At 33.5% G+C, this 20,286-nt stretch overlaps 3 protein-coding genes across 5 annotated transcripts; all 3 read right to left on the reverse strand.

The window, feature by feature from the left end:
- Positions 1-501: 501 nt before the first annotated feature.
- LOC130731030 (probable pre-mRNA-splicing factor ATP-dependent RNA helicase DEAH2) lies at positions 502-4,958 on the reverse strand. 2 transcript variants are annotated; one of them, XM_057583216.1, is made up of 7 exons: positions 4,558-4,956; positions 3,835-4,037; positions 2,619-3,703; positions 2,091-2,216; positions 1,550-1,788; positions 1,304-1,422; positions 502-1,034 (listed from the first exon to the last, which is right to left on the reverse strand). In XM_057583216.1, exons 1-7 carry the CDS (start codon positions 4,822-4,824, stop codon positions 908-910), a joined length of 2,166 nt encoding a protein of 721 aa, XP_057439199.1. In that variant the 5' UTR covers positions 4,825-4,956; the 3' UTR covers positions 502-907. The 2 variants fall into 2 exon arrangements, 1 of the variants encoding a protein (XP_057439199.1); XR_009016548.1 differs by lacking the exons at positions 502-1,034; positions 1,304-1,422 and having other exon boundaries at positions 1,765-1,788; positions 2,091-2,277; positions 4,558-4,958.
- A 4,097-nt stretch (positions 4,959-9,055) lies between these two features.
- Positions 9,056-12,069, reverse strand: LOC130732720 (probable glycerol-3-phosphate acyltransferase 3). The gene is made up of 2 exons (XM_057584713.1): positions 11,292-12,069; positions 9,056-10,177 (listed from the first exon to the last, which is right to left on the reverse strand). Exons 1-2 carry the CDS (start codon positions 11,994-11,996, stop codon positions 9,302-9,304), a joined length of 1,581 nt encoding a protein of 526 aa, XP_057440696.1. The 5' UTR covers positions 11,997-12,069; the 3' UTR covers positions 9,056-9,301.
- Positions 12,070-13,972: 1,903 nt separating this feature from the next.
- LOC130731031 (uncharacterized) lies at positions 13,973-18,104 on the reverse strand. Of its 2 annotated transcripts, none has more exons than XM_057583217.1 (6): positions 17,988-18,104; positions 17,292-17,626; positions 16,409-16,853; positions 15,702-16,000; positions 14,628-14,987; positions 13,973-14,261 (listed from the first exon to the last, which is right to left on the reverse strand). In XM_057583217.1, the coding sequence occupies exons 2-5, from the start codon at positions 17,595-17,597 to the stop codon at positions 14,649-14,651; spliced, it is 1,389 nt and encodes a 462-aa protein (XP_057439200.1). In that variant the 5' UTR covers positions 17,598-17,626; positions 17,988-18,104; the 3' UTR covers positions 13,973-14,261; positions 14,628-14,648. The 2 variants fall into 2 exon arrangements, with proteins under 2 accessions (XP_057439200.1, XP_057439201.1); XM_057583218.1 differs by lacking the exon at positions 13,973-14,261 and adding an exon at positions 14,268-14,497.
- Positions 18,105-20,286: the final 2,182 nt, after the last annotated feature.

Genomic DNA, 20,286 nt, shown 5'->3' on the forward strand with positions numbered 1-20,286 from the left:
TTTCACTTTCACTCTGACAAATCAACAGGCAGACTCATGGATTCCTCAACCATGTCAGACACACAATCTCTACATCATGACAATTAGCATGTTATAATCTATGCCTACATTTTGTATGATAAACTTAAAATGATCCTAAAAAATCATACAAAATGTAGGCATAGATTGTAACAACACGTTGATTGTCATGACGTATAGAGTGTGTACCTGACATAGTTGAGGAATCCATGAGTCTGCCTATTAATTTGCCAGAAAGTGAAAGTGAAAGGCAACAGAGAGAGGAACTGCTATCAAGATTTATTAATACTTTTTTAGAATAAACTGTCTAATGGAATAGCCAGTTGATACCAGGGTCCCATCATTAAACAAAATTAACTTACCTAACCCATTATAGGACCTAACCCATCATAATACATGTAAAAAAATTAAATTAATAATTTACATAATTGATATTAATGATCAAATAAAATATATTCTAATTAATTGATTATGTTAATCACATAACAAAATGAAAGAATTAATTATAAATAAATATAACAGAACTAACATCTAGAAACAAATATGGTATTACAAAACAGAGGATGATGAAAAAAATATATTAATATGTTTGCTAATAATCTAGAAATGTTACAAGGAACTTCGCCATAAGGGTCTATTTGCTTTTCGGTTCAACAGAATGTGAGTCCCGTTTTTTGTTTGAGAAGTGAGATCCTACTTTCAAAAGCAAATTTAAAGTACTTCAACCGTAAGCCAAATACACACTAAACCCGTGACAATCAGCAATTCCTAAAGAGTTGATAAAGGGTAGTAGCATTATGCAACCTTCCAGCAATGGAATCATGATCCCAGAAGCAGGAGACCAAAACATCCAATCCAAATCCAATGGCAAAAACAGTGGCTAGGACTTTCATTTGCGGCTCCTGGTTTCCTCCTTTTCCTTCTCTCGCTTCTTGTAAAGTTTCTCAAGAACACGCTTTGCCTCACATTGTGGAAAATTTGTCAAATCATAGTAATGTGGTGCTATGTCAACCAACCTGTTTCAGATGAAAAATTGGGATGATCATAAAGCAAGAACTAGGAAAGCTATATCAAATCAAAGAAAAACCGTAACACTATTCTCCCCAGTAAAATCTATTTGTGTGCTTTACAATCATATTCAAAGTTTCTCATCCCTCAGTTATCATTTTCATTTAACATATAGGTTCACAGTCTCATCTTCACCTAATATCAAGCATAACAAGCATTTGTCGCTTTACCAGCTAGACGCTAGAAACATCAATAATTCAGAGAGAAAATATCTTACCATTCCCCACGTATGTCTGTCACAGTACGAATGAAATTTCGACTGGTAAGAACATATTCATTATATATAACCCATTCAGGCTTGTGGTCCAGGCAAGTTGAAGGATGCAAATGCACCACCTACAAGAATAATAGAATCAATGGAAACCATCAAAACACAATAGTAGAGCTGAAAGTCTAGCTCTTTTGCTAGTACAAAGAAAGATGAAGAAGATGACATAAAGACAAATAACAGCTCATTATAAACCTGGTTGTCTTTCACTGTCAAGTAGTGTCCTGTACGCTCCAGATGAGCTACCTGCATGAAATATCCAGAAAGCATAGCCTTTCTTATGTTGACATAGTAATCACGACTATTAAAGTCAGTGCTGCATAACTTCAGGTTAAATCGGCCCATGATGCGCAATAGTTGTTGCCTAACATTATCAGCAGATTTCAATGCCCTGTGATTAACGAAGTTATCGTAGCACCAAGAGGGATCCTCATCTGAAAAAAACATTGAGATACAATTAATAAACTTAAGATCAGAGAACACGATTTGGTTCCTCTAAAATATAATTGCTCATCAATAAATTAATGGTTAAAATTGTGATAAAATATGTGCAAATTTTTAACTATGTTGTTGTTAAAATCTCAACCATTGATGTTTCTATTAATAGATATAATTATGCACTGCATCGTCTAAAGTGTATATCTCACTTTAAAGCAGCCAAAACCGAGAAAATATCTCAGCAGCACTGTTTTATTTTTATTTTTTAAAAGAAAATTTAGCAGAAATAAGCACTTACTATTTTGTTTGTACGCATGGTAGACATTCAAGAGCGTGAGATGATCTCCATCAATGTGCCCAAACGTAGCTTTAGCCTCGTCTGCAGCTTTTTGTGCCTCCCTAGGCCGGACAAAGCAATTGGGTACTAAAGAAAGAAATTGATTATCACAGAGGATGCCCACGGTAGGTCAGCAGATGCATAGAGTCTACACCACACCAATTGCTTCATGAGAAAATACTAAGAAATTGAAACTAACAGCATCAGCACTTGCTTAGAATCCTATGGTGCATGCCAACCGGGGGCATGTAACCCAGAGAAAACAATTGCTGATGACAACCTAACAGGATGCTCCACTGACACAATAATGTGCCACTAAGCACATGTGCAAGCAGTCAAACATGCCCCATCATATACACAAGATTATCCCTTTGCGCATGTAAATATGCAGGAAATCCATTTCAAAATGGAGCCCATAAAACTACATTCCCCTAATATTGTGGTAGGACATTGGACTGACACAAAAGCAACAAGATAAAAGAATAATACCTGAAAGCATGGCAGCAATTGAAAGCATCTCGTTTGAACAGTTGAATTCAGGACTAACTACGAGCATCTTTGACATCAGTGGATCCAAGGGAAATTCACTCATAATTTCACCCAGTTTTGTTAAGTTCCCTTCGTCATCAAGTGCGCCCAAATAATTCAAGACTTCCAATGCACGCATTAAGGTCTCAGGGGCAGGAGGGTCCATGAAATCAAAATGCACCAAATCATCTATACCCAGTTTCTTCAAAGTAAGAACTGTGTTGGCAAGATTGGATCTCAAAATCTCAGGATAGGTCTGTGGCTGAAGATCATTATTGAAACTTCTCTCAGTATAAAGTCTAAAACATTTCCCTGGTTGTGTTCTTCCAGCACGCCCTGATCTCTGGTGTGCACTGGCTTTCGATATTGGTGACACTAATAGAGACTCCACACGCACTCGTGGGTTATAAACCTTCTGCTTAGCAAAACCAGGGTCAATAACATAGACAATACCATCAATTGTTAAGGAAGTTTCTGCTATGTTTGTTGATACCACAATCTTCCTTCCAGGGGGGCCACCCTCCTTCAGTGGAGGTGGAGCTGGCTCAAAAATCTTCTGCTGCATAGCTGGAGGAAGAGTGGAATACAGGGGTACCGCTTTCACAGCGCCCACCTGGTCTCCCAGATTAGAAACTTCTTTTGATATTTTGCGGCATGCATCTTCTATCTCTTCTTCTCCAGTAAGAAATACGAGTATATCCCCAGGAGGTTCACATGTGTGTATTTGTACCACTGTCCTAATAGCAGCCTCCAAGTAATCCCTCTCGGGTTCTTGTGTATAGAAAATTTCAACAGGGTGTAGCCTTCCAGGAACTTTCATTAGAGGGGCACCAAAAAAATAGCCCTGAAACTTTTCAGCTTCAAGTGTTGCACTCATGACAACCAACTTCAAGTCAGGTCTATTTTTAAGCACTTCTTTGAGAAGACCAAATAGCACATCTGTAGCCAAAGTCCTTTCATGAGCCTCATCAAGAATAATAACTTTGTATCGTTCCAAAAGTGGATCTGTCATTGCTTCTCTCAAGAGCATACCATCAGTGAGATACCTGCGAGACAAAGTATTTCACTTGAGACCCGATAAAAGAGAGCCAAAAGAGAAGCATGAAAACAAATGCATATCAAGCACTGAATTAGTCATTAACAATAGAAAGTAATTTAATTGTAAAACTTAACATACTTCAAAACTGTCTTCGCACTACTACAGTCTTCAAATCTTATACTGTAACCAACCTCTTCCCCAATAGTTACATCCATCTCTTCAGCCACACGCCGCGAAACAGACATTGCAGCCACTCTCCGAGGCTGAGTGCACGCAACCATCATCTTCTTACGTTTATCAGGACTTTCCAAAACAACATCATCCAAAACGAACTGAGGGATCTGTCACCCAGAAAATTATTTTAAAGCAAATGATAGTAAGTTAGAGATATACAACCAAGGAACCAAGATAATGAATGCATTTGCCATTACAACATTCATGTGCAATCACCCCACAACACTGACACAGACACACAGTCACACAGAGCAACTGTTCTAGAACCGAGTAGTTTCTCTTCCTCACTAAAACTGTACCATTTCTAACCATGCTTGACTCATATTAACAATGGCTGATTCATGTTTGAAATTTCCAAGTAATCCTATAACCCAATCTCTACAAAAATTATTTCTGGTACATTACATACTTTGAAATTTAGACATGTATGGTTTGTGTCAAAACTAAAGTTCCATCAATTTACTAACCACACATCAAAACTAAACAACACTTACTGAAACCAAACTCTTCAATAAGTAATGACCTCCACAATCATAAGATTGAAAATAATACATATACAATTGATAATAAACTTAAAGACCAAATACCCATCAATCATTAACAGAAGCTGAACCCAAAGGAACAAACCTGGGTGGTTTTGCCACTACCAGTCTCACCAACAAGGATCAAAGTTTGGTTGTTCCTCAAAGTGAGCAAAAAGTCTTCTTTCTGGTGCCAAACGGGGAGGGTCTTCCTCTTCTCGAGAATATCAAAGTACCTCTGGGAGTAAGGTCTTGCATTCCAGTGATTGATGAGACTGTTGTTGGCGGCGCCGCCATTGGATTTGACTAACTTAGCGGCAGCGTCGTCAACCACATCGAACAAGCTCACCTTCCTCTTTCTCTCGGTGCCCATCGAATTCGAAACCCTAATTTTCCCAGCTAGGTGAAAAAATGCCCCGCCCAAATCAGAGAGGCTAGGGTTGCAGTTCTGAAACGACCAAGACCTAAGGAGGAAGATGAAGTTCCACAACTAAGATTTAGCTCGCTTTTTCAGTATATAAATATTTAATTGTTTATTCGTAGTAAATATGTTGATTTAATACTTACAAAACTCAAACCGGTTATCGACTCGATCAAGGTAGTTAGCCAATGAGTTAATAGTTCAATCGGGTTCGCCGATTTCATAATAACTATTTTTTTAAACAACGAATAAAAATCCAATATTTATAATAATAACTATAATATTTATAAAATAAAAAAATATTTTTAAAGTAAAATTTAAGATTTTTACTTCGTTCGTTAAAAAAATATTTTTACTTCACATAATTCAATATATTTTTTTGCACAAATATTACAAAAATCAAGTTTGGCTACCAACTAGAGTTGTCAATGTGGCTCACCTTACTCGGTCGGACCATAGCCGACTTAGGTCTGGGTAAGAAAAGCTCATATGACCAAAAAGCCCCACGCAAAGAAAAGCTTACAAGGTTAAAAACTTCTTAAGGTCTTGTCGGTCAGTGCCACTGCCAGTCCAGTTGTATAATTTTTTTATTTTTTTTCTTATTGTAGATATTTGTGTAAATTAAAATATATTGGAGAATAAACGGATCATGGCTTAGTCCTGTCCTAGCTCACTTACACTATGTTTGGTAGAGGGTGGAATGATGAGAGAAAGATAGAGTAGAGAGAGTTAGAGTGGAGATTATAAAGTAATCTTGTTTGATTTGATCAAAGAGAGGGGGAAGAGAGAGTAAAATGGTGGGTCATATCTACTTTTTGGAGTCTCTCCATTTTGAGAAGAGATTGAAGAGAGGAAAGCCACTTTCTTGTTTGTTCCATTTATACCCACCCTCCTTTCTTGAATCGTTTAACTGTTTTTTTTTTTTTTTTTACATTTCAATTTAATTCCATTCAAACTTCTTCCAGTATACAATACAAAAAATATTATAAAAAATATTTGAAAGAAATAATTAAAAAATATATTTATAATAAATACCAGACAAATTATTCTATAATAAATATTTCATATAAATATATTTATACAAAATATAACTATAATTGAGTTTTAATATTTTACATTTAGGGTAAATATGTCATTTTATACAATAGTAACACCCTCTCTTCTCTATTTTTAATTTAACCAAACGAAAGGAGAGGGATTTCACATCATTCTTTCTCATCTCTCTCTCCTACATCTCTATCATACCAAACAACTTATAAATCTACTCTATTTCTCACATCTTTCTCTCTACTCATCTTCTCTCTTCTTCACTCTCTCTTCTATATCTCTCTCTTATCTACCAAACAAAGTGTATGAGTGAGTTATGTGGGTCAAAGTTGAAAAAGCCCATAGATAAAGTGAATTATAAAAGTGTAGGCAAACATGGAGAGGACTTGAGGGTTGGTTCAATTTGATATTTTTAGTAAAATCCTAATTGGATGTCCATGAAAATTATTTACTTTGTAAATGTATAGCTTTTTTTTCCTTGTGATGTCCACCATATTTTTTCAATTATAGGATTTATAGGATAGTTATGAAAAAGAAAAGTACCCTACAACATCAAATAGGGGTTGATGAGAGTATTAATTGTAGTACTTGGCAAACTCAATTAAAATACTGAACTAAGAAGTCAATGATAAAATAAGTGAAATTAAGTGACTTTGTTTTGGCTAAGTGGCTTTGTTTTTTTGCTATGTGGCTTGTTTTACACATTAACTATTAAAATATAATTACAAATTATAATTTGTATACTTAGTTAGTGTTTGACCCAACTTATTTTTAACTTTTAAGTTAAAGTTGGGCCAAACATAAATTTTAAAAAGCTCTAAAATTATAAGTCACTTATTTTTTTTTACAACAGAAAATAGAAATAAGTAACTTTTAAGAAAAAGTTATTGAGAGGAGCTTTTTACTTTTAAGCTAACTTATATGCACTATTCATATTTGCTCTTCATCCCACTCCCACATATTCGAGATGGCCTCTTCCATATCTGTTTGAGATGTCGAACCTCCTCTTGGTGGCTTCCCTTCTCCGACCAAACTACGATGAGATCTAGGGCCACGACCACTTGTTGTATTGGGTGGAGGTTGGGTATCATGGAGTTTAGGGTTAGGGTGGGTTTGCAGAGAAAAGAGGTGAAGAAATCAGTGACAGTGCAAGCGTGTAAGACATTGTTCCCTTTAGAAATAAACTAAGCCATATGAGAAAAAGTCTGCAATTGTAGTTGCTGTATGCAGAGGCTGTTGGGGTTGGGGTTTGATTCTCCTTTAATTTTGCTTCTAATTACGTTGGTAGTGGCAATTTTACTGTGCTGAAGTGTGATATGAAATTCTTCTTTGTGGTGATTTTTATTTGGTGAGGTTAAGGGGTGGCACAAATTGCTTGGAAGGAATTTTGTAGGGCTTTGGTTGGAGTGAATAAACAGGTGGATGATTTCAGATGAATATGAATCCTAATGTGGCTTGATCTCAAACAAATAGGTTGTGGGGTAAGAACAGAAAAGGATTTAGTGATAATATTAGTTTTAAATAAAATTAATTTTTTTGATTAAAAATATTTTACCAAACACCTTTTAACTTAAAAGCATCTTTAAACTATAAAAATTGAAAAATCCACAAACAACTTCTATCTTTTTTAAGCACTTAATTTTATCTTTAACTTTAAAATAACTTTTAAGCTTGAAAAAAGTCGCCAAACGCTATCTTAAATTATATCATTACTGTGATTGTTCCTCTTGTAACAAAAAAAAACTATCACTACTACTATTATCACAATTAAATATTTTAATAGTTGTGACACAAATTAATTATTAAACTTATTTTAAATTATAAGTGACATATTTTTGTATTTCAAGTATTTAATGTATTATAAAGTTTGCATACATGTATTAAGAAGTGAAATTTTGATCGTAAAACATTAATCCAACTAAACTGAAAATAAAACAAAAAAAAGGAAAAAAAGAAGAAGTTATTTTTATATTTGATTGGATTGTATTTTTAATTTGACTTCCAAAACCAAACTAATCTAATAACCCCAAACATTCGTTCAAAAAAAAAATATCTAACCCAAACATTTGAAATATATATATTTATAAATAAAACACAATATGTGCACATTTACTCATTTATGCTTATATACTTATTTGTTAAAAAGACATATTTAAATAAATAAACTCTCAAGTAATAATTAAATAGCAATGCATTCAAAGAACAAATATGATTCGATCAAATGATATAGGTGCCTAATGCCTATGTGGTATCATTTGTGGGTGTAATAATCATTTTTGTTTAATGTAAAATTTGAATGGAACCCAAGCATGCTCCAACAATCGATGGTTGGGCCTATGCCTATGCATGGTTGTGAGATGCTTTGGTGGGTCTTTGGACGTAATGAGATGATGATATCTGTTTCTTCATCTTTTGATTGTGAAATTAACTTTCCAAATAAGCTAGAAAGGAAGTCATTGTCATTAGGTCTATGATCCTCTCCATAAAGAAGCTAGAAACCCACAAGTTGTAACGTGCCCGGTGCCCGGCACTTATCACTATTGGAGTATTGGTCAATACAGGAAAAATATTACTACCAGTAGTCCATGTTTGGACACGTTTAAGCCGATCTTCAGAAATTTATCCTTCAACATAAAAATTTAAAAGTGCTCTTCCTTTGAGTCGATCAATGACATTAATTGCTCAACTTTCATTTTCAGTATTGTTGGAAAATAATTACAGTTAAAATTAAGTACGAATCAGCATAACTACAAATAATGAAAATCAATAGGTAGAAGTTACTAGAAGTCAAAGAACATACATTTTTTAAATCATATTTTCTTTTAGATTTCAATCAATTAATCAATTGTAATTTTTTTTTATTTTTAATAGGAATTAACTAATTTATAATTCAGATAAAGGTGTAAGTCTACTTAATTATTTATGCAATCCATTTATTTAGACTCTAATATATGTAAATATTGATTAGTGTGAATTACAGTACAGACTCATGACGGGAAGGAACTAAAGGTCCCCTCTATAATCACTTATTTAAAATCGCTCCACAACTTGCTTATTTGATGATTGTAATTTGTAAAAGAGAGTTTGAGATATAAAAGTAGTCCAAGTCACTTATAGTCACTTGACTATTAGAGGATCAAAACGACTTATGAAGGAGGTTATCTAATCTTCAATTCAGTACAGGTACGAAATCTATCTATTTCTTCATATTTGGTGTTCTGTAATCATGTCTGGATTTTAATTACATCTTACATCTTTTCCATCACAATCAAGGTACTTAACTAAACACAACCAAACATGTGTATAATCAACTAAAGTAATTCTATTTAATGAGAATCGATTCAAAAACTTCAAGTTGAACCAAGCCAACACTTAATTAGTCTCAGAAGATTGTCCAAGGTGTGGTTGAAACTGTGCCTTCGTTACCAGCCAAAATCAAGTACTTGTCTTTCCTGGTAAGCTTAGTGCACTCAAATCCAAGAGCATCGCCAATCCTCGCTTGGATTAGGTTTGCCACTTCAAATCTCGAAGTGGCGCGTGAAGGCGACACCTTCTCCAAGAACCGGATTGAATAAACTGGGAATGGGTTCATCATGAAGAAGACCGGGTCCAAGTACTTCAAGCCGCTTGCGGTCGTGCCATGGAACATGCTAACATGGCTGTCAATCGCGACAGGTGCAATTTCCTCACACATTTCAGAAAACAAAGGACTGAACCTCAGCAAGTACTGTTCTCTACAAGTGGTCCCTTCTGGGCACACAACCACATGATTCCCATGTTGTTTCAGCAACTGTTTCATCATCTTTGAATCTTCATTGCGGTTCCTTGTTAAACGCACTGTTTTGATGGGTGATAGTAATTCAGACATTCTGCTTAAGCTGTATGTGACAGCAACTAAGTTTTTCCTTAACACAAATGAGATGTAGAGAGGGTCTAGTAAAGTTCTGTGATTACACACATAGAGGTGGGCTTTGGGCTTTTTGGTTTTTTGAGTTTCTCTGGGTTTTGTGACTGTGAGATGAAGCCCACTCATTGCTAGAAGAGGAGCTGAGATGTTATAGGGAAGTGACAGTCCTATTATGCTTCTGATAAAGGCAAGGATAAGCCCACAAGGAACCCACATTAATATGGCTAGAGAGTTTACTAGTGTGGGGCTGAGTGCTAATCTTCCATCATGGAAGATAAGTGGTTTGGGGTATTTTTCTCTTGCTAGCTTTTGCCACTTTTTCTTGTCAGCTTCCTCCACCATATAGACTTCCTAATTAAAAAAGAATGACAAATAACAAGTGAGTTTCAAGATTCCAAGGACAGACACACAGGTTAACTGAAATGGAGATAAATAATCAAATTAAAGGAATACGACTATATTTATTCACGCATCAATTTCTCTTTTATTTCAATTTCACTTATATTTTCTGCTTATCTCTTTTTTCTTCACATTGTCTATTATATCTCTAATTTTTCTCTCATATAAAAGTGTGAAAAGACTATCATTCTTGCATAAAAAACATTTGGCACGTTAGTCTACAGATTTCATATTTTTTAAGGACAAATCAAATGTGTTTAAATAAAAAGGAGTGTATATGTGGTAGATTTTTTTTTTCATTACACTAATTATTCGACCTCTAGAAAGACTAAGACATAAGAATAAAAGAAAAATAAATGAAGATATGGTAGATAATGTGATAGAAAGTAAAAAAAATATGAATGGAAAGAGAGTGAACAAAAGATAAAAAGGAAAAATGAATGTGAAAGTTGATGTGGCAAGGAAAATATTCTATTCACGCCAAGTTCACCTCCACTTTCCGAGAGAGCTAAAAATAGAAGAGAGATGAGTAAGATATATATATGATGAGTGATATCACGAGTAAGAAGAATAGAAAAATAAGAAGGAAATACTTGTCTAAAACACCAAAAGTAAATATGTGATAAAATCACCTCAACCTTATGTAATCATATAATACTTCAACATGTGTCTTAGGTAATCAAACTCATTACACATGTTGAAATATTATTGGGCGTCATAAGACTATAGTAGTGATTTTACCCATGTTTTCTTGAGGTGATTTGGATAACTAAAAGAGAAAAAATGCATGAAAACTAAATGAAAGAAAAATAGTTATGAGAATATCAAAATTGATGCGGTAAATTCACTTGTGTGTTCAAAAAGAAATATTTCTTTCACATCTCTTAACTTACATTTTGTGGGCGGGGCTAGGCCCCTCTTAACTTACATTTTATAGAAAGAGATATGGAGTGAAAAATAATATATGATATGATAAAAGTAAATAAATAAAAAAGTAAGTGAAAATGCAATGAATTAAAAAAGCATAAGTGTGAATATTATAACATATAAAAATCAAGGTAAAAACCTTGCATCGTGAAAAGAAGTGATGGTCAAAATCCGTACGACTTCCTGAAATTCCAATCATTTCTTCATCATCACAATAGAATCCTTTCCCTTTGTCAACAACAACCTCCAAACCACACAACCTAATTGTTGTCTCCTCTGTCAACCCCAAATAGTACCCACCAAACACTCTCAATTCCTTCCCAACAACAACATCAATCTCCAAATACTCCTTCAAGAAACACTCCACCATCACCCTAGGCAGCACACTCACACCAACTTTCTTCCCACACCCTCTCACCACCTCAAAAATTTCACTGCCAACATCCTCCAACAAAAACTTGGGCAGAACAGCCTCACCAACTCTGAATCTCTCAGCTCTCACCCCAAAAAAACATACCATGATCATGATTTTCACTCCCACATCTTCTCCGCACAAACAAACAACAGGGTACAACAGGATTAGAACCATGACTCTTACAATCCCTCCGGCTTCGAAAGCAACGATCATGAAGTAAGGAAACACTGAAGAAGATCTCAGCAGAGCGTGTTCCACATCAAAGATCACAGTGTGATCTTTGAGATAATTATCTGAACGGTGGAGCAAAGAGGTGTACTTTTGGTGTTTAGATTCTGTTGCATAGGTGATATTGCTACGAAATCGCCTCAAGAAAAAACGGGACCAAAAAATCAATAGAGTCTTGAAGAAAAACGCACCCATCACCATTTTAATTTTTAGGAACCATGAACATGCAGTTAGATAGTTACAATTCACAATTCCCTGGAACTGATATTTATACAAAAAAATCATCCTTGATTTTTCAGTTTTTCTTTAATTGTCCTGATAGTGCCACCTTAACATGTTTTGGTAGCCAAGCTTCAACATTTAATTAATTTTTTTTGCTGACAGTGTAACACGTTTCCATCATTTTCTCAATTTATTTAGTCCATTATTCATTATACATATATATATAATAATTCTATTTATTAATTTTACAATGTCAATGCATATAAATTAAATTAAATCTATATACTGTAACAAAAAATATATATTAAATCTATATACAAAAGAGTTGTTCTCAAGTGTTTATACCTTAAATAGTTAAATAAATAATTAAATAGTTCTGTTAAAATCATCTTCGATCTATCCGGTTTCTACTTTTTTCTTTCATTCTATATATTTCTTTTTTGTTGTTATCATACCATTCATCATATATTTCATTTATTTAATTTCTTTTCCCAAGTGAAATTGAGGTATGAATGAATTATTATTATCTCATACATATAGCTAGTTTTCTCTTATGAACGAATTATTATTATCATACATATAGCTAGTTTTCTTTTTCATTTTACTAAAATTAGTAATGATTCGTTCACATTATATTCTTCTTTCTCTCATGTCATTTCCACTTATTTTTCAATCGTTCTTTTTTCTGCATTTCCTATCACATCATTGTTATATCACTCGTTTCTCATATATTTCTTGGTGGAGTTTGATATGGGATGTGAAAGTTTCATTTCACTTACTCTTACCGGAGAAATATAATGTGGCAGCTCTACTTGACTAAAATAATTAATTTAGGAAAGGATAGCTTGCATCTCGATCACTGTTCTGAATTTGTTCACAATAGATTTGACTTCAACATTAATCATGGATTGCAGAGGAAAGATTACAATTGGATCCGGTATAATCATGGATCCAATCCGAGTTCTGCATGTTTGGAATGTAGAGAAAAAAGTAAGGAAAATTAAAAATGAAAAGAATATGATGAAGTAATATGATAAAAATGCTAAAGAGATATAATAAAAGTAACCTCATCTCAAAACATATCTAATAACAAAATCAATTTCAAACTCCTCAATACATCAAAAGTTGCTTTTCTTTTTCACGATCGTATTTCTCAATTAATGAAGTTGTTCATTAGTAGTAGTTCTTTGTAAATCACCGGAGATATGGATGAAAAGGAATGGGTTAAACAAGTTGTGGACTTCGGAAATTGATACAGTTCAATGAAACTAGTTTTCGTGCCTCACACATCAATGCCACATGGATTGTCATGGCTCAGGCCTACTGAACATTTGCCAGTTACACTTGCGTGTCACATTTGTCAAAGCCAAACAATAAATTAGATTAATCAAGGTAGTTAATATGCTACTGTGTCCTAATGATTATTGAGAGTTTCATTATCTTGACTCAAAATTTCAAAGGGAATATGCTATTGTTTCGTTGGGAGAAGTAAAGTACATTTCAATTATTAATACATTTTGAAAGTGATTAAACTCCACTTGTTATCGATTGAGGATAGCTTTGATGCACTTCACATCAAAGCTTCTCATCCATGAATGTTAACAATCAGCCAAGGATAACAAAATCGACGTGCAAACTGTGTAACACTAGAAGAATACAATTATCATTCGAAGTCACGATTAAGCTGATATACATCACATCATTATTATTACTTAAAGTTGAATAGGTCATGTTTCAAACTATCTCCATTTAATTAATACATGAATAGCGATTTGATTTGGCTACGAGAACAATTAAGATTAACTTCGTTTGTCCCTCATCTTTACGCAAGTGGAACCTTAAAAAACTCACTCACTAAAAATGTGTGGAAAAAAATGTCAAATGTTGCTAGTACGATTTAACTAGAGCTCAATAATCCATGATCACCCTCAAGAGCACATCAAAGACCAAGGTAGTAACAAAGCATAAAAAATCCATTCTATTTAAACTAACCAGTCCTTTAAAGAATCTCCCAACAAAGCAACAGAGAACAAGCTGCACCCATGTTACCAGTTATGGATAATAATCCATGAAAACATTGAAACTTACAGCAACGTTCATAACAAGGCTGAGACACCATATTCAAGAAGGAATAGGATCAGTCCACTGGAATACAAGTCCCTTCCCAATGAAAAGATTAATCAACACACTTACCTACCTCATGGGCTCCCATGCATCAAATGAATACTCGATCAATCTGGACCCCTGAAATTTTTTTGAGCAAAATTAAAGCTTATGGCTGAAAAAGAAACACAATCTGCAGTATTCACCCTAACAAACTGCAATGACACCCTTAGTCAACTAAAGATCTATGTAATTACAACATTAGACCCTTGTATGCGACAACATCAACAACATCTCAGAGTGGGCCCTGAAGACCAGTATATACTTCTAGATGAATTAGATATAATAACAATCCAACCCTGAGCCAGGATCCATATCTGATAATGTTCACCAAAGTGAAACAAGTTTAAGAACTGTACAATTGAGGAAGGAAGGAACCAAAAGACAACTAAAATATTGAATTCATTTTCAGTAGGTTTGACACATTAAGTCAGTAAAATTACTCACCACTTGATTGAAAAAGGAAATTTAATATCTGTTGTATGCTTTTGCAAAATCTCCACGCCTCTGAAATTCACCAAAGTTATCATGAGACCTCGTAGGATAAGTCTCCATAGTGTCTGAGAACCTGTTCTTTGGTTCCATGGGAAAATTGGTTCCAGCATAGGGAGGATTGGCAGTGGACCCATCATATTCGGAAAAATTCTGCTGTTTATAACCCCGATAACCAGAAGGGGGCATGTGTTGGATTGCCTGCTGTTGACACCTCCGGGCATCAAGCTGAAGAAATTCATCCCATTTTTTTGCATGTGTAGCCCTCAATAAAGCAACTTTACTCATGTACTTCTCTCTCAAATCTCTAATAGCCTTCGAACAATAAAACAAAATATTATAAATTATAAAATTGTAATTATTGTAGTAAACAAAAAATATAGTTAGAGATCGAAAATTACAAAACAGGGGATATAGGCAAACAATCCAATTTCATTTTTCCTCAATGGCTCAATTTCAAATCCAATGTATAAAGATCAGTAAAACTCTTGATACAAGGTAAGTCAAAAGAAAACAGGACAGCAAAGTTCAGGTTAATTTTAACCAACAGCCTTTTGCCAGTTACTAGACTCATAACCTGAGGTTAACCATTAGCAGTGATAGCAGATACTAGACTGTAAAACTCGACAATGACAACAGCAATTAGAAAATCATCAGGATATAAATATGTTTCTTGTGGTTGGTTAACTTAATGCGAGCAGTTAAACATGCGCATGTTTAATACTTGAGCACCTTTGCACATACATCTTTTACCTGCTATAGCAGGTTTGTATTATACTTTTTATCTGCCATAACAGCAAGTTTGTATCATATTTTCATATTTCCATAGGAAAAAGGTGTTTGTGCAAAGGAGCACATGTATTAAACTTGTGCATGTTAAGTGCTCCATAACTCAATGCCCAAAAAAATCATCAAAGGTTCTAAAAAGTTGTAATAATTCAAAATTTTCAGAATGGGCAGAAACAAAGGATAGTTAATTATAACTAAAGATTTGTACAACAATATGCATATTATAACCAATGATCATACCTCGCGATGCTTGAAATTTTCTTCATCTTCTTCTCGGTCGCGACTTTTCATTAGCTCCACTGCCTCGTTCTTATACTCCAACTCTAATTCTTCTAAAGTCTGAGGGGAGGCACTGTAATCCAACTGATGACCAGGTTGGAAACCAGATTCTCTTCTATGAGAATCCCACCCATCATTCCTATAAGTACCCATGTTTTCATTACGACCATCAAATGAATTATATGAATTCCCTGGATAAGGGGCCTGTCTTGGAGATCTTGAGTGGCTTGAACGACCTCTAGCTCCACTATTTCCATAAGCTTCATGAAATGAAGAGTATGTTAAGCACTTGATTCAGGATTCCAACATAGATGAATTGCTTTAATTCAACAAATTGCACTTGATTCAAGTTGCTAACATAGCTTTAATTCAAAAACTATCTTTCTATTCGCTCACTGAAACCATGGGAGCCAATCCTTTCAGTAAATATGTTTGTAATGGTTGAAGGTTAAACCATGGCAACCCTTCAGGACGGACATAATGCTTGAAGGCTAAGAACTTACCTCTTGCTGCAAGTAAATGACAAGTGGGAGCAACATCACTAAAAGGCAAGCACTTTGAGGATAAATTTCACTAAAAAATAGTTGTATAAGAAGCCCTATCAAGCTATGAACATGAGATTACCAGCTTTCTAAGGATGCCGTAAAGATATCCTATGCTGTCCCTACCTTGTGGAGAACCTCTAGCAAACTTTTGAACGTCCTCCCGGACACGGTCTTCAACAACCCTCTCTGGCCTGCTAAACCTTTGTTGAAACTGAGATGAACTTCGTGGTCCAGAATGAGATCTTTGGGGCTCAGAGCGATTAAACCGAGCACTAACTGGACTTCTCTCTGGTGACCTTGACTTGCTCCTGTGAGAACTAGAAGTTCCCTTCTGATCACCCTCCTCTCTAACCTTGTGCACAGCATCAACACCTTTGGAGAAAATCAATCTATCCTTACCGCTGACAATAATGAACTTCTCATCCATCTTAATTTTGCAGCCAGTATCCCTTTCAATCTTGCTTATAACTTTCTCCGTGAAAAGCGCTCTTACATTTTTGTCTCTTGCAGGTATCCTCTCAAAGAAATCTTGAGACTTGCGGTTTGCTCCAAGGGTAGATGGACAACCCTATATTTTCAAGTAGAATAGAATCCAACTAAAACCATGATGTGATATTCTTAATCAGCTAATAAGACTACATATTATAAATCACATTCACAATACCATAAATCCATAATAAGTGATGAGAAAGCTAATCATGGCAAAATATATAGAGAGGAGAGAACACAGCCTGCCCCTCCCTAAAAAAACGCCTGCATGCAATCTAGCTTGTACAACATTCACATAAAATAAACATAAATTGTGAGTATTGATGTCTAGTGCCAACTGAATACAGAGAGGACTAAAATATTTGATTGCCTCCTTTGCTATGCTGAATTCAGCAGCCACAATCTATCAATGTATTATTAGTACAGGAAGACTTGGAAACTTGTTTTTAATGCTTACAACAGTAGAAATATTAGCACAAGGGTATAACTGATGATGAAGCTGGCCTGTGAGTCATACCTGAGTGAAATGCCCTGACTCTCCACATAATTTGCAGATCATTTCTTCCTCTTTCCTCTTCTTCCAATTCCTCTCAGTAGCCTTCGACTTAGCCTCCCAAACCTTAGCTTCTCTGCTGGTGAAATCGGTCGGGACGGCATTAGGGTCCCTCGGTTCGTCCTCTTCATCAGACCCTGCATTAGACCTCTTGTTTGATTTTGCCCCCTCTTGAGTATTCGTAGCAGCAGTAGATCCTAATGGGCCAGTGTACTCCTTATAAAGCTCAAGAAAATCATCATCATTATCAGGATCGGGTCTATTCGCCATGAAAAAAAATACCCTGTGAAATTGAACCCCTGCATTCCCAAAAAAAAGAGATTTTTAACCACTTACTAGAGACTATGAGTGAGTAAATAAACAGAAACACTACTGGGTTGGAAAAATATGCAGTGTTTGTGATAAATTTCATCTAAGTGTTAATGTAATGGTTCGAATTGGGTTGGACAAAATTATATACAGTTAGAATCAGATAGTTTACGACGAAGAGCTTACACCTGTGGTTCTAGTAGTTCGATAAACCCTTGGATTGAAAACACAGCGAATCGGAAAACATGAACGAGAAATTGCGAGAAGAGAGAGTTGAATACAGCGGAAACAAAAGAGATTGAGCGATGAATAACCTAATCTGATTTGATTCAGGGGCAGAGTGAGACTTACGGTGTGGTGTGGTGTGGTGTGGTGTGGTGTGGAATGGAGAGGAGAGGATGAACCTCACTTCTTCGTTCTCGCAGTGTAATCTAACGATTATGTTTACAGAGTGTGGATTATCTATGAATGTGCATTTTTCTACCTAGGGTTCATTCCCTGCGACCCGACCCGACCCGACTTCGTTTTCGCTTACTGACCCGAATTGATTTTTGTCAAGGGTTAATTTTATTTGAATATATGGAAACATTTGACCCTACTAAGAAAAATATTTTAGCCCCCTTCTATATATATATGAAAATAATGTTTCCTTCTAGAAGCCTATGCCACATGGCACCCCCAAATTCTTTCAATTTCCCTCCAAGAAAAAAAAATCCTTCCTTTTTTTTAACATAAAACCACATGACTCACATAATTATTGTTATCTAATTTAATTTTCAGTTTTCTTTGATAAACATAAAATAGAAACAATTACAAAACACATGCCTAACATTCAAAAAATTAAACAATATGGATTGAAAATAATTTTTTTATTTTTTATTTTTTTATTAAACAATGCGATGATTAAGATTATATATATGTGCACCAAAGGGTATTAACCATGTACATGTATATTTTTCAAATATTATATAGATTATATGATCACATCATATAAAGGAAAAAACCAAAATACATTTCCGTAAAACCTATTATTCTGGATATGTTTAAAACTATCTTAATTATTTAATAATATGTATTGTTGTCAAATTAATATACAGATTTTTTATTTTATCACATTAATATCGTTTTATTTTTTAAAAACATTTAGATAATATAATCCATTAATAAAGTAATTCATGTCTCCTTCTTAGTAATTCATTTTCCCTCCAAAACAAAAAACTCATTTCCATTATTTTTTATCTCATTAATTGTGAGATTTAATTACAATTATGACCACATACACAATAAATAAATAATTTCTGAAATTATTTTATAACAATGTTGTTATCAAATATTTAACATCTAACGTCAAAACAAAAATATTTAACATCTAAGGATTAATACAATTATACACTAACTAATTATCATGCAACTCAAATTAACCAATAAAAATATGAATTATTGAATATATTTTTGGAGACGTGTTTCAAAACAAAACAAAAAATAAATTTAAAATTTAAACTTAATAACCATTTTCAAAAAAAAAATATTACAAAAAAATTTGAGATGTTGTATTCAAACTAAAATCAAGATGTTAAATTTTTTACATCATAATTAACTCAATTTCGGTCATATTTTTATAAGCAACGAGATATATTGAAATGAAGTACAAGGGTACTGCAACTCAATACATATAAAAACTATCAAAGTAAGTATATAAATTCAATTTTATTTTCCCTTAAATTATTTTTAAGATTTATCAAATATTAAAAAAAATATATTACAAATTTGAAAATAGGATTCATACAAATAATTGGAAACCTTTTTATTTTAATTAATAATATACTACATACTAATAATAAATATACGTATTTATTTCAAATAAAAATAAATATTGGATCTTTTCATTTTTATTTTCTAAAATTAATTTATTTGTTTTTCTTTAATATTATGGTTAAAATGATTTTAAAAGATAAATTAATTTTTTTTAAAATTCGAATTTCATTTATTATAGTAATTGTTTAAAATCTAATTAATACTAGATTAGATGTAAAATGAGTGTGATGAGCAAATGAATTTTTGAAAATAAAATAAATATTGAATTTTTCAAATTTTCAGCCTCACTATTTTTTTTTGTTTTTTTCAAAAAAATTCCAATTGAATAAATACTTCCTATTTTAGACACTGCAATTTTTTTTCTTATAATAGAAATTAATGGCTCTAATTAATTCCTAAAATTAATTAATTATCTTTTTGAAATTCAAATTTTAAAAACATTGATGCTCAAGAATTGATAATTTATTGGAACAGTGAAATAATTTGTAATAAATAACGAAAAAATTTAATTAGATGAGACAAGATTAATTAAATAATTGAATTTTCTTTTTCATTAAATTAAAGAATTGAATTTTCAAAATGGAATATTCCACATTTTCGAAATTAAATTGATATAATTTAATTAATGAATCCTTAAAACATTTAATAAAAATAATGTTTATGATATGTTTAATTTCTGATTAATTTTTCATTGACCAATAGTGAATATTTCATTTTAGGAAAAAAATTAAGCATTAATAAATCAAAATTATTAATTTAGGAAATAAAATTGCATGTTAAATTTATAGCATTAGTCACAATTTTAGCATCATTTTGTGCATACCTCCTCGACAAC

This window comes from Lotus japonicus, chromosome 1, assembly GCF_012489685.1.
Source record: "Lotus japonicus ecotype B-129 chromosome 1, LjGifu_v1.2".
In the NCBI taxonomy this organism is placed as follows: domain Eukaryota; kingdom Viridiplantae; phylum Streptophyta; class Magnoliopsida; order Fabales; family Fabaceae; genus Lotus; species Lotus japonicus.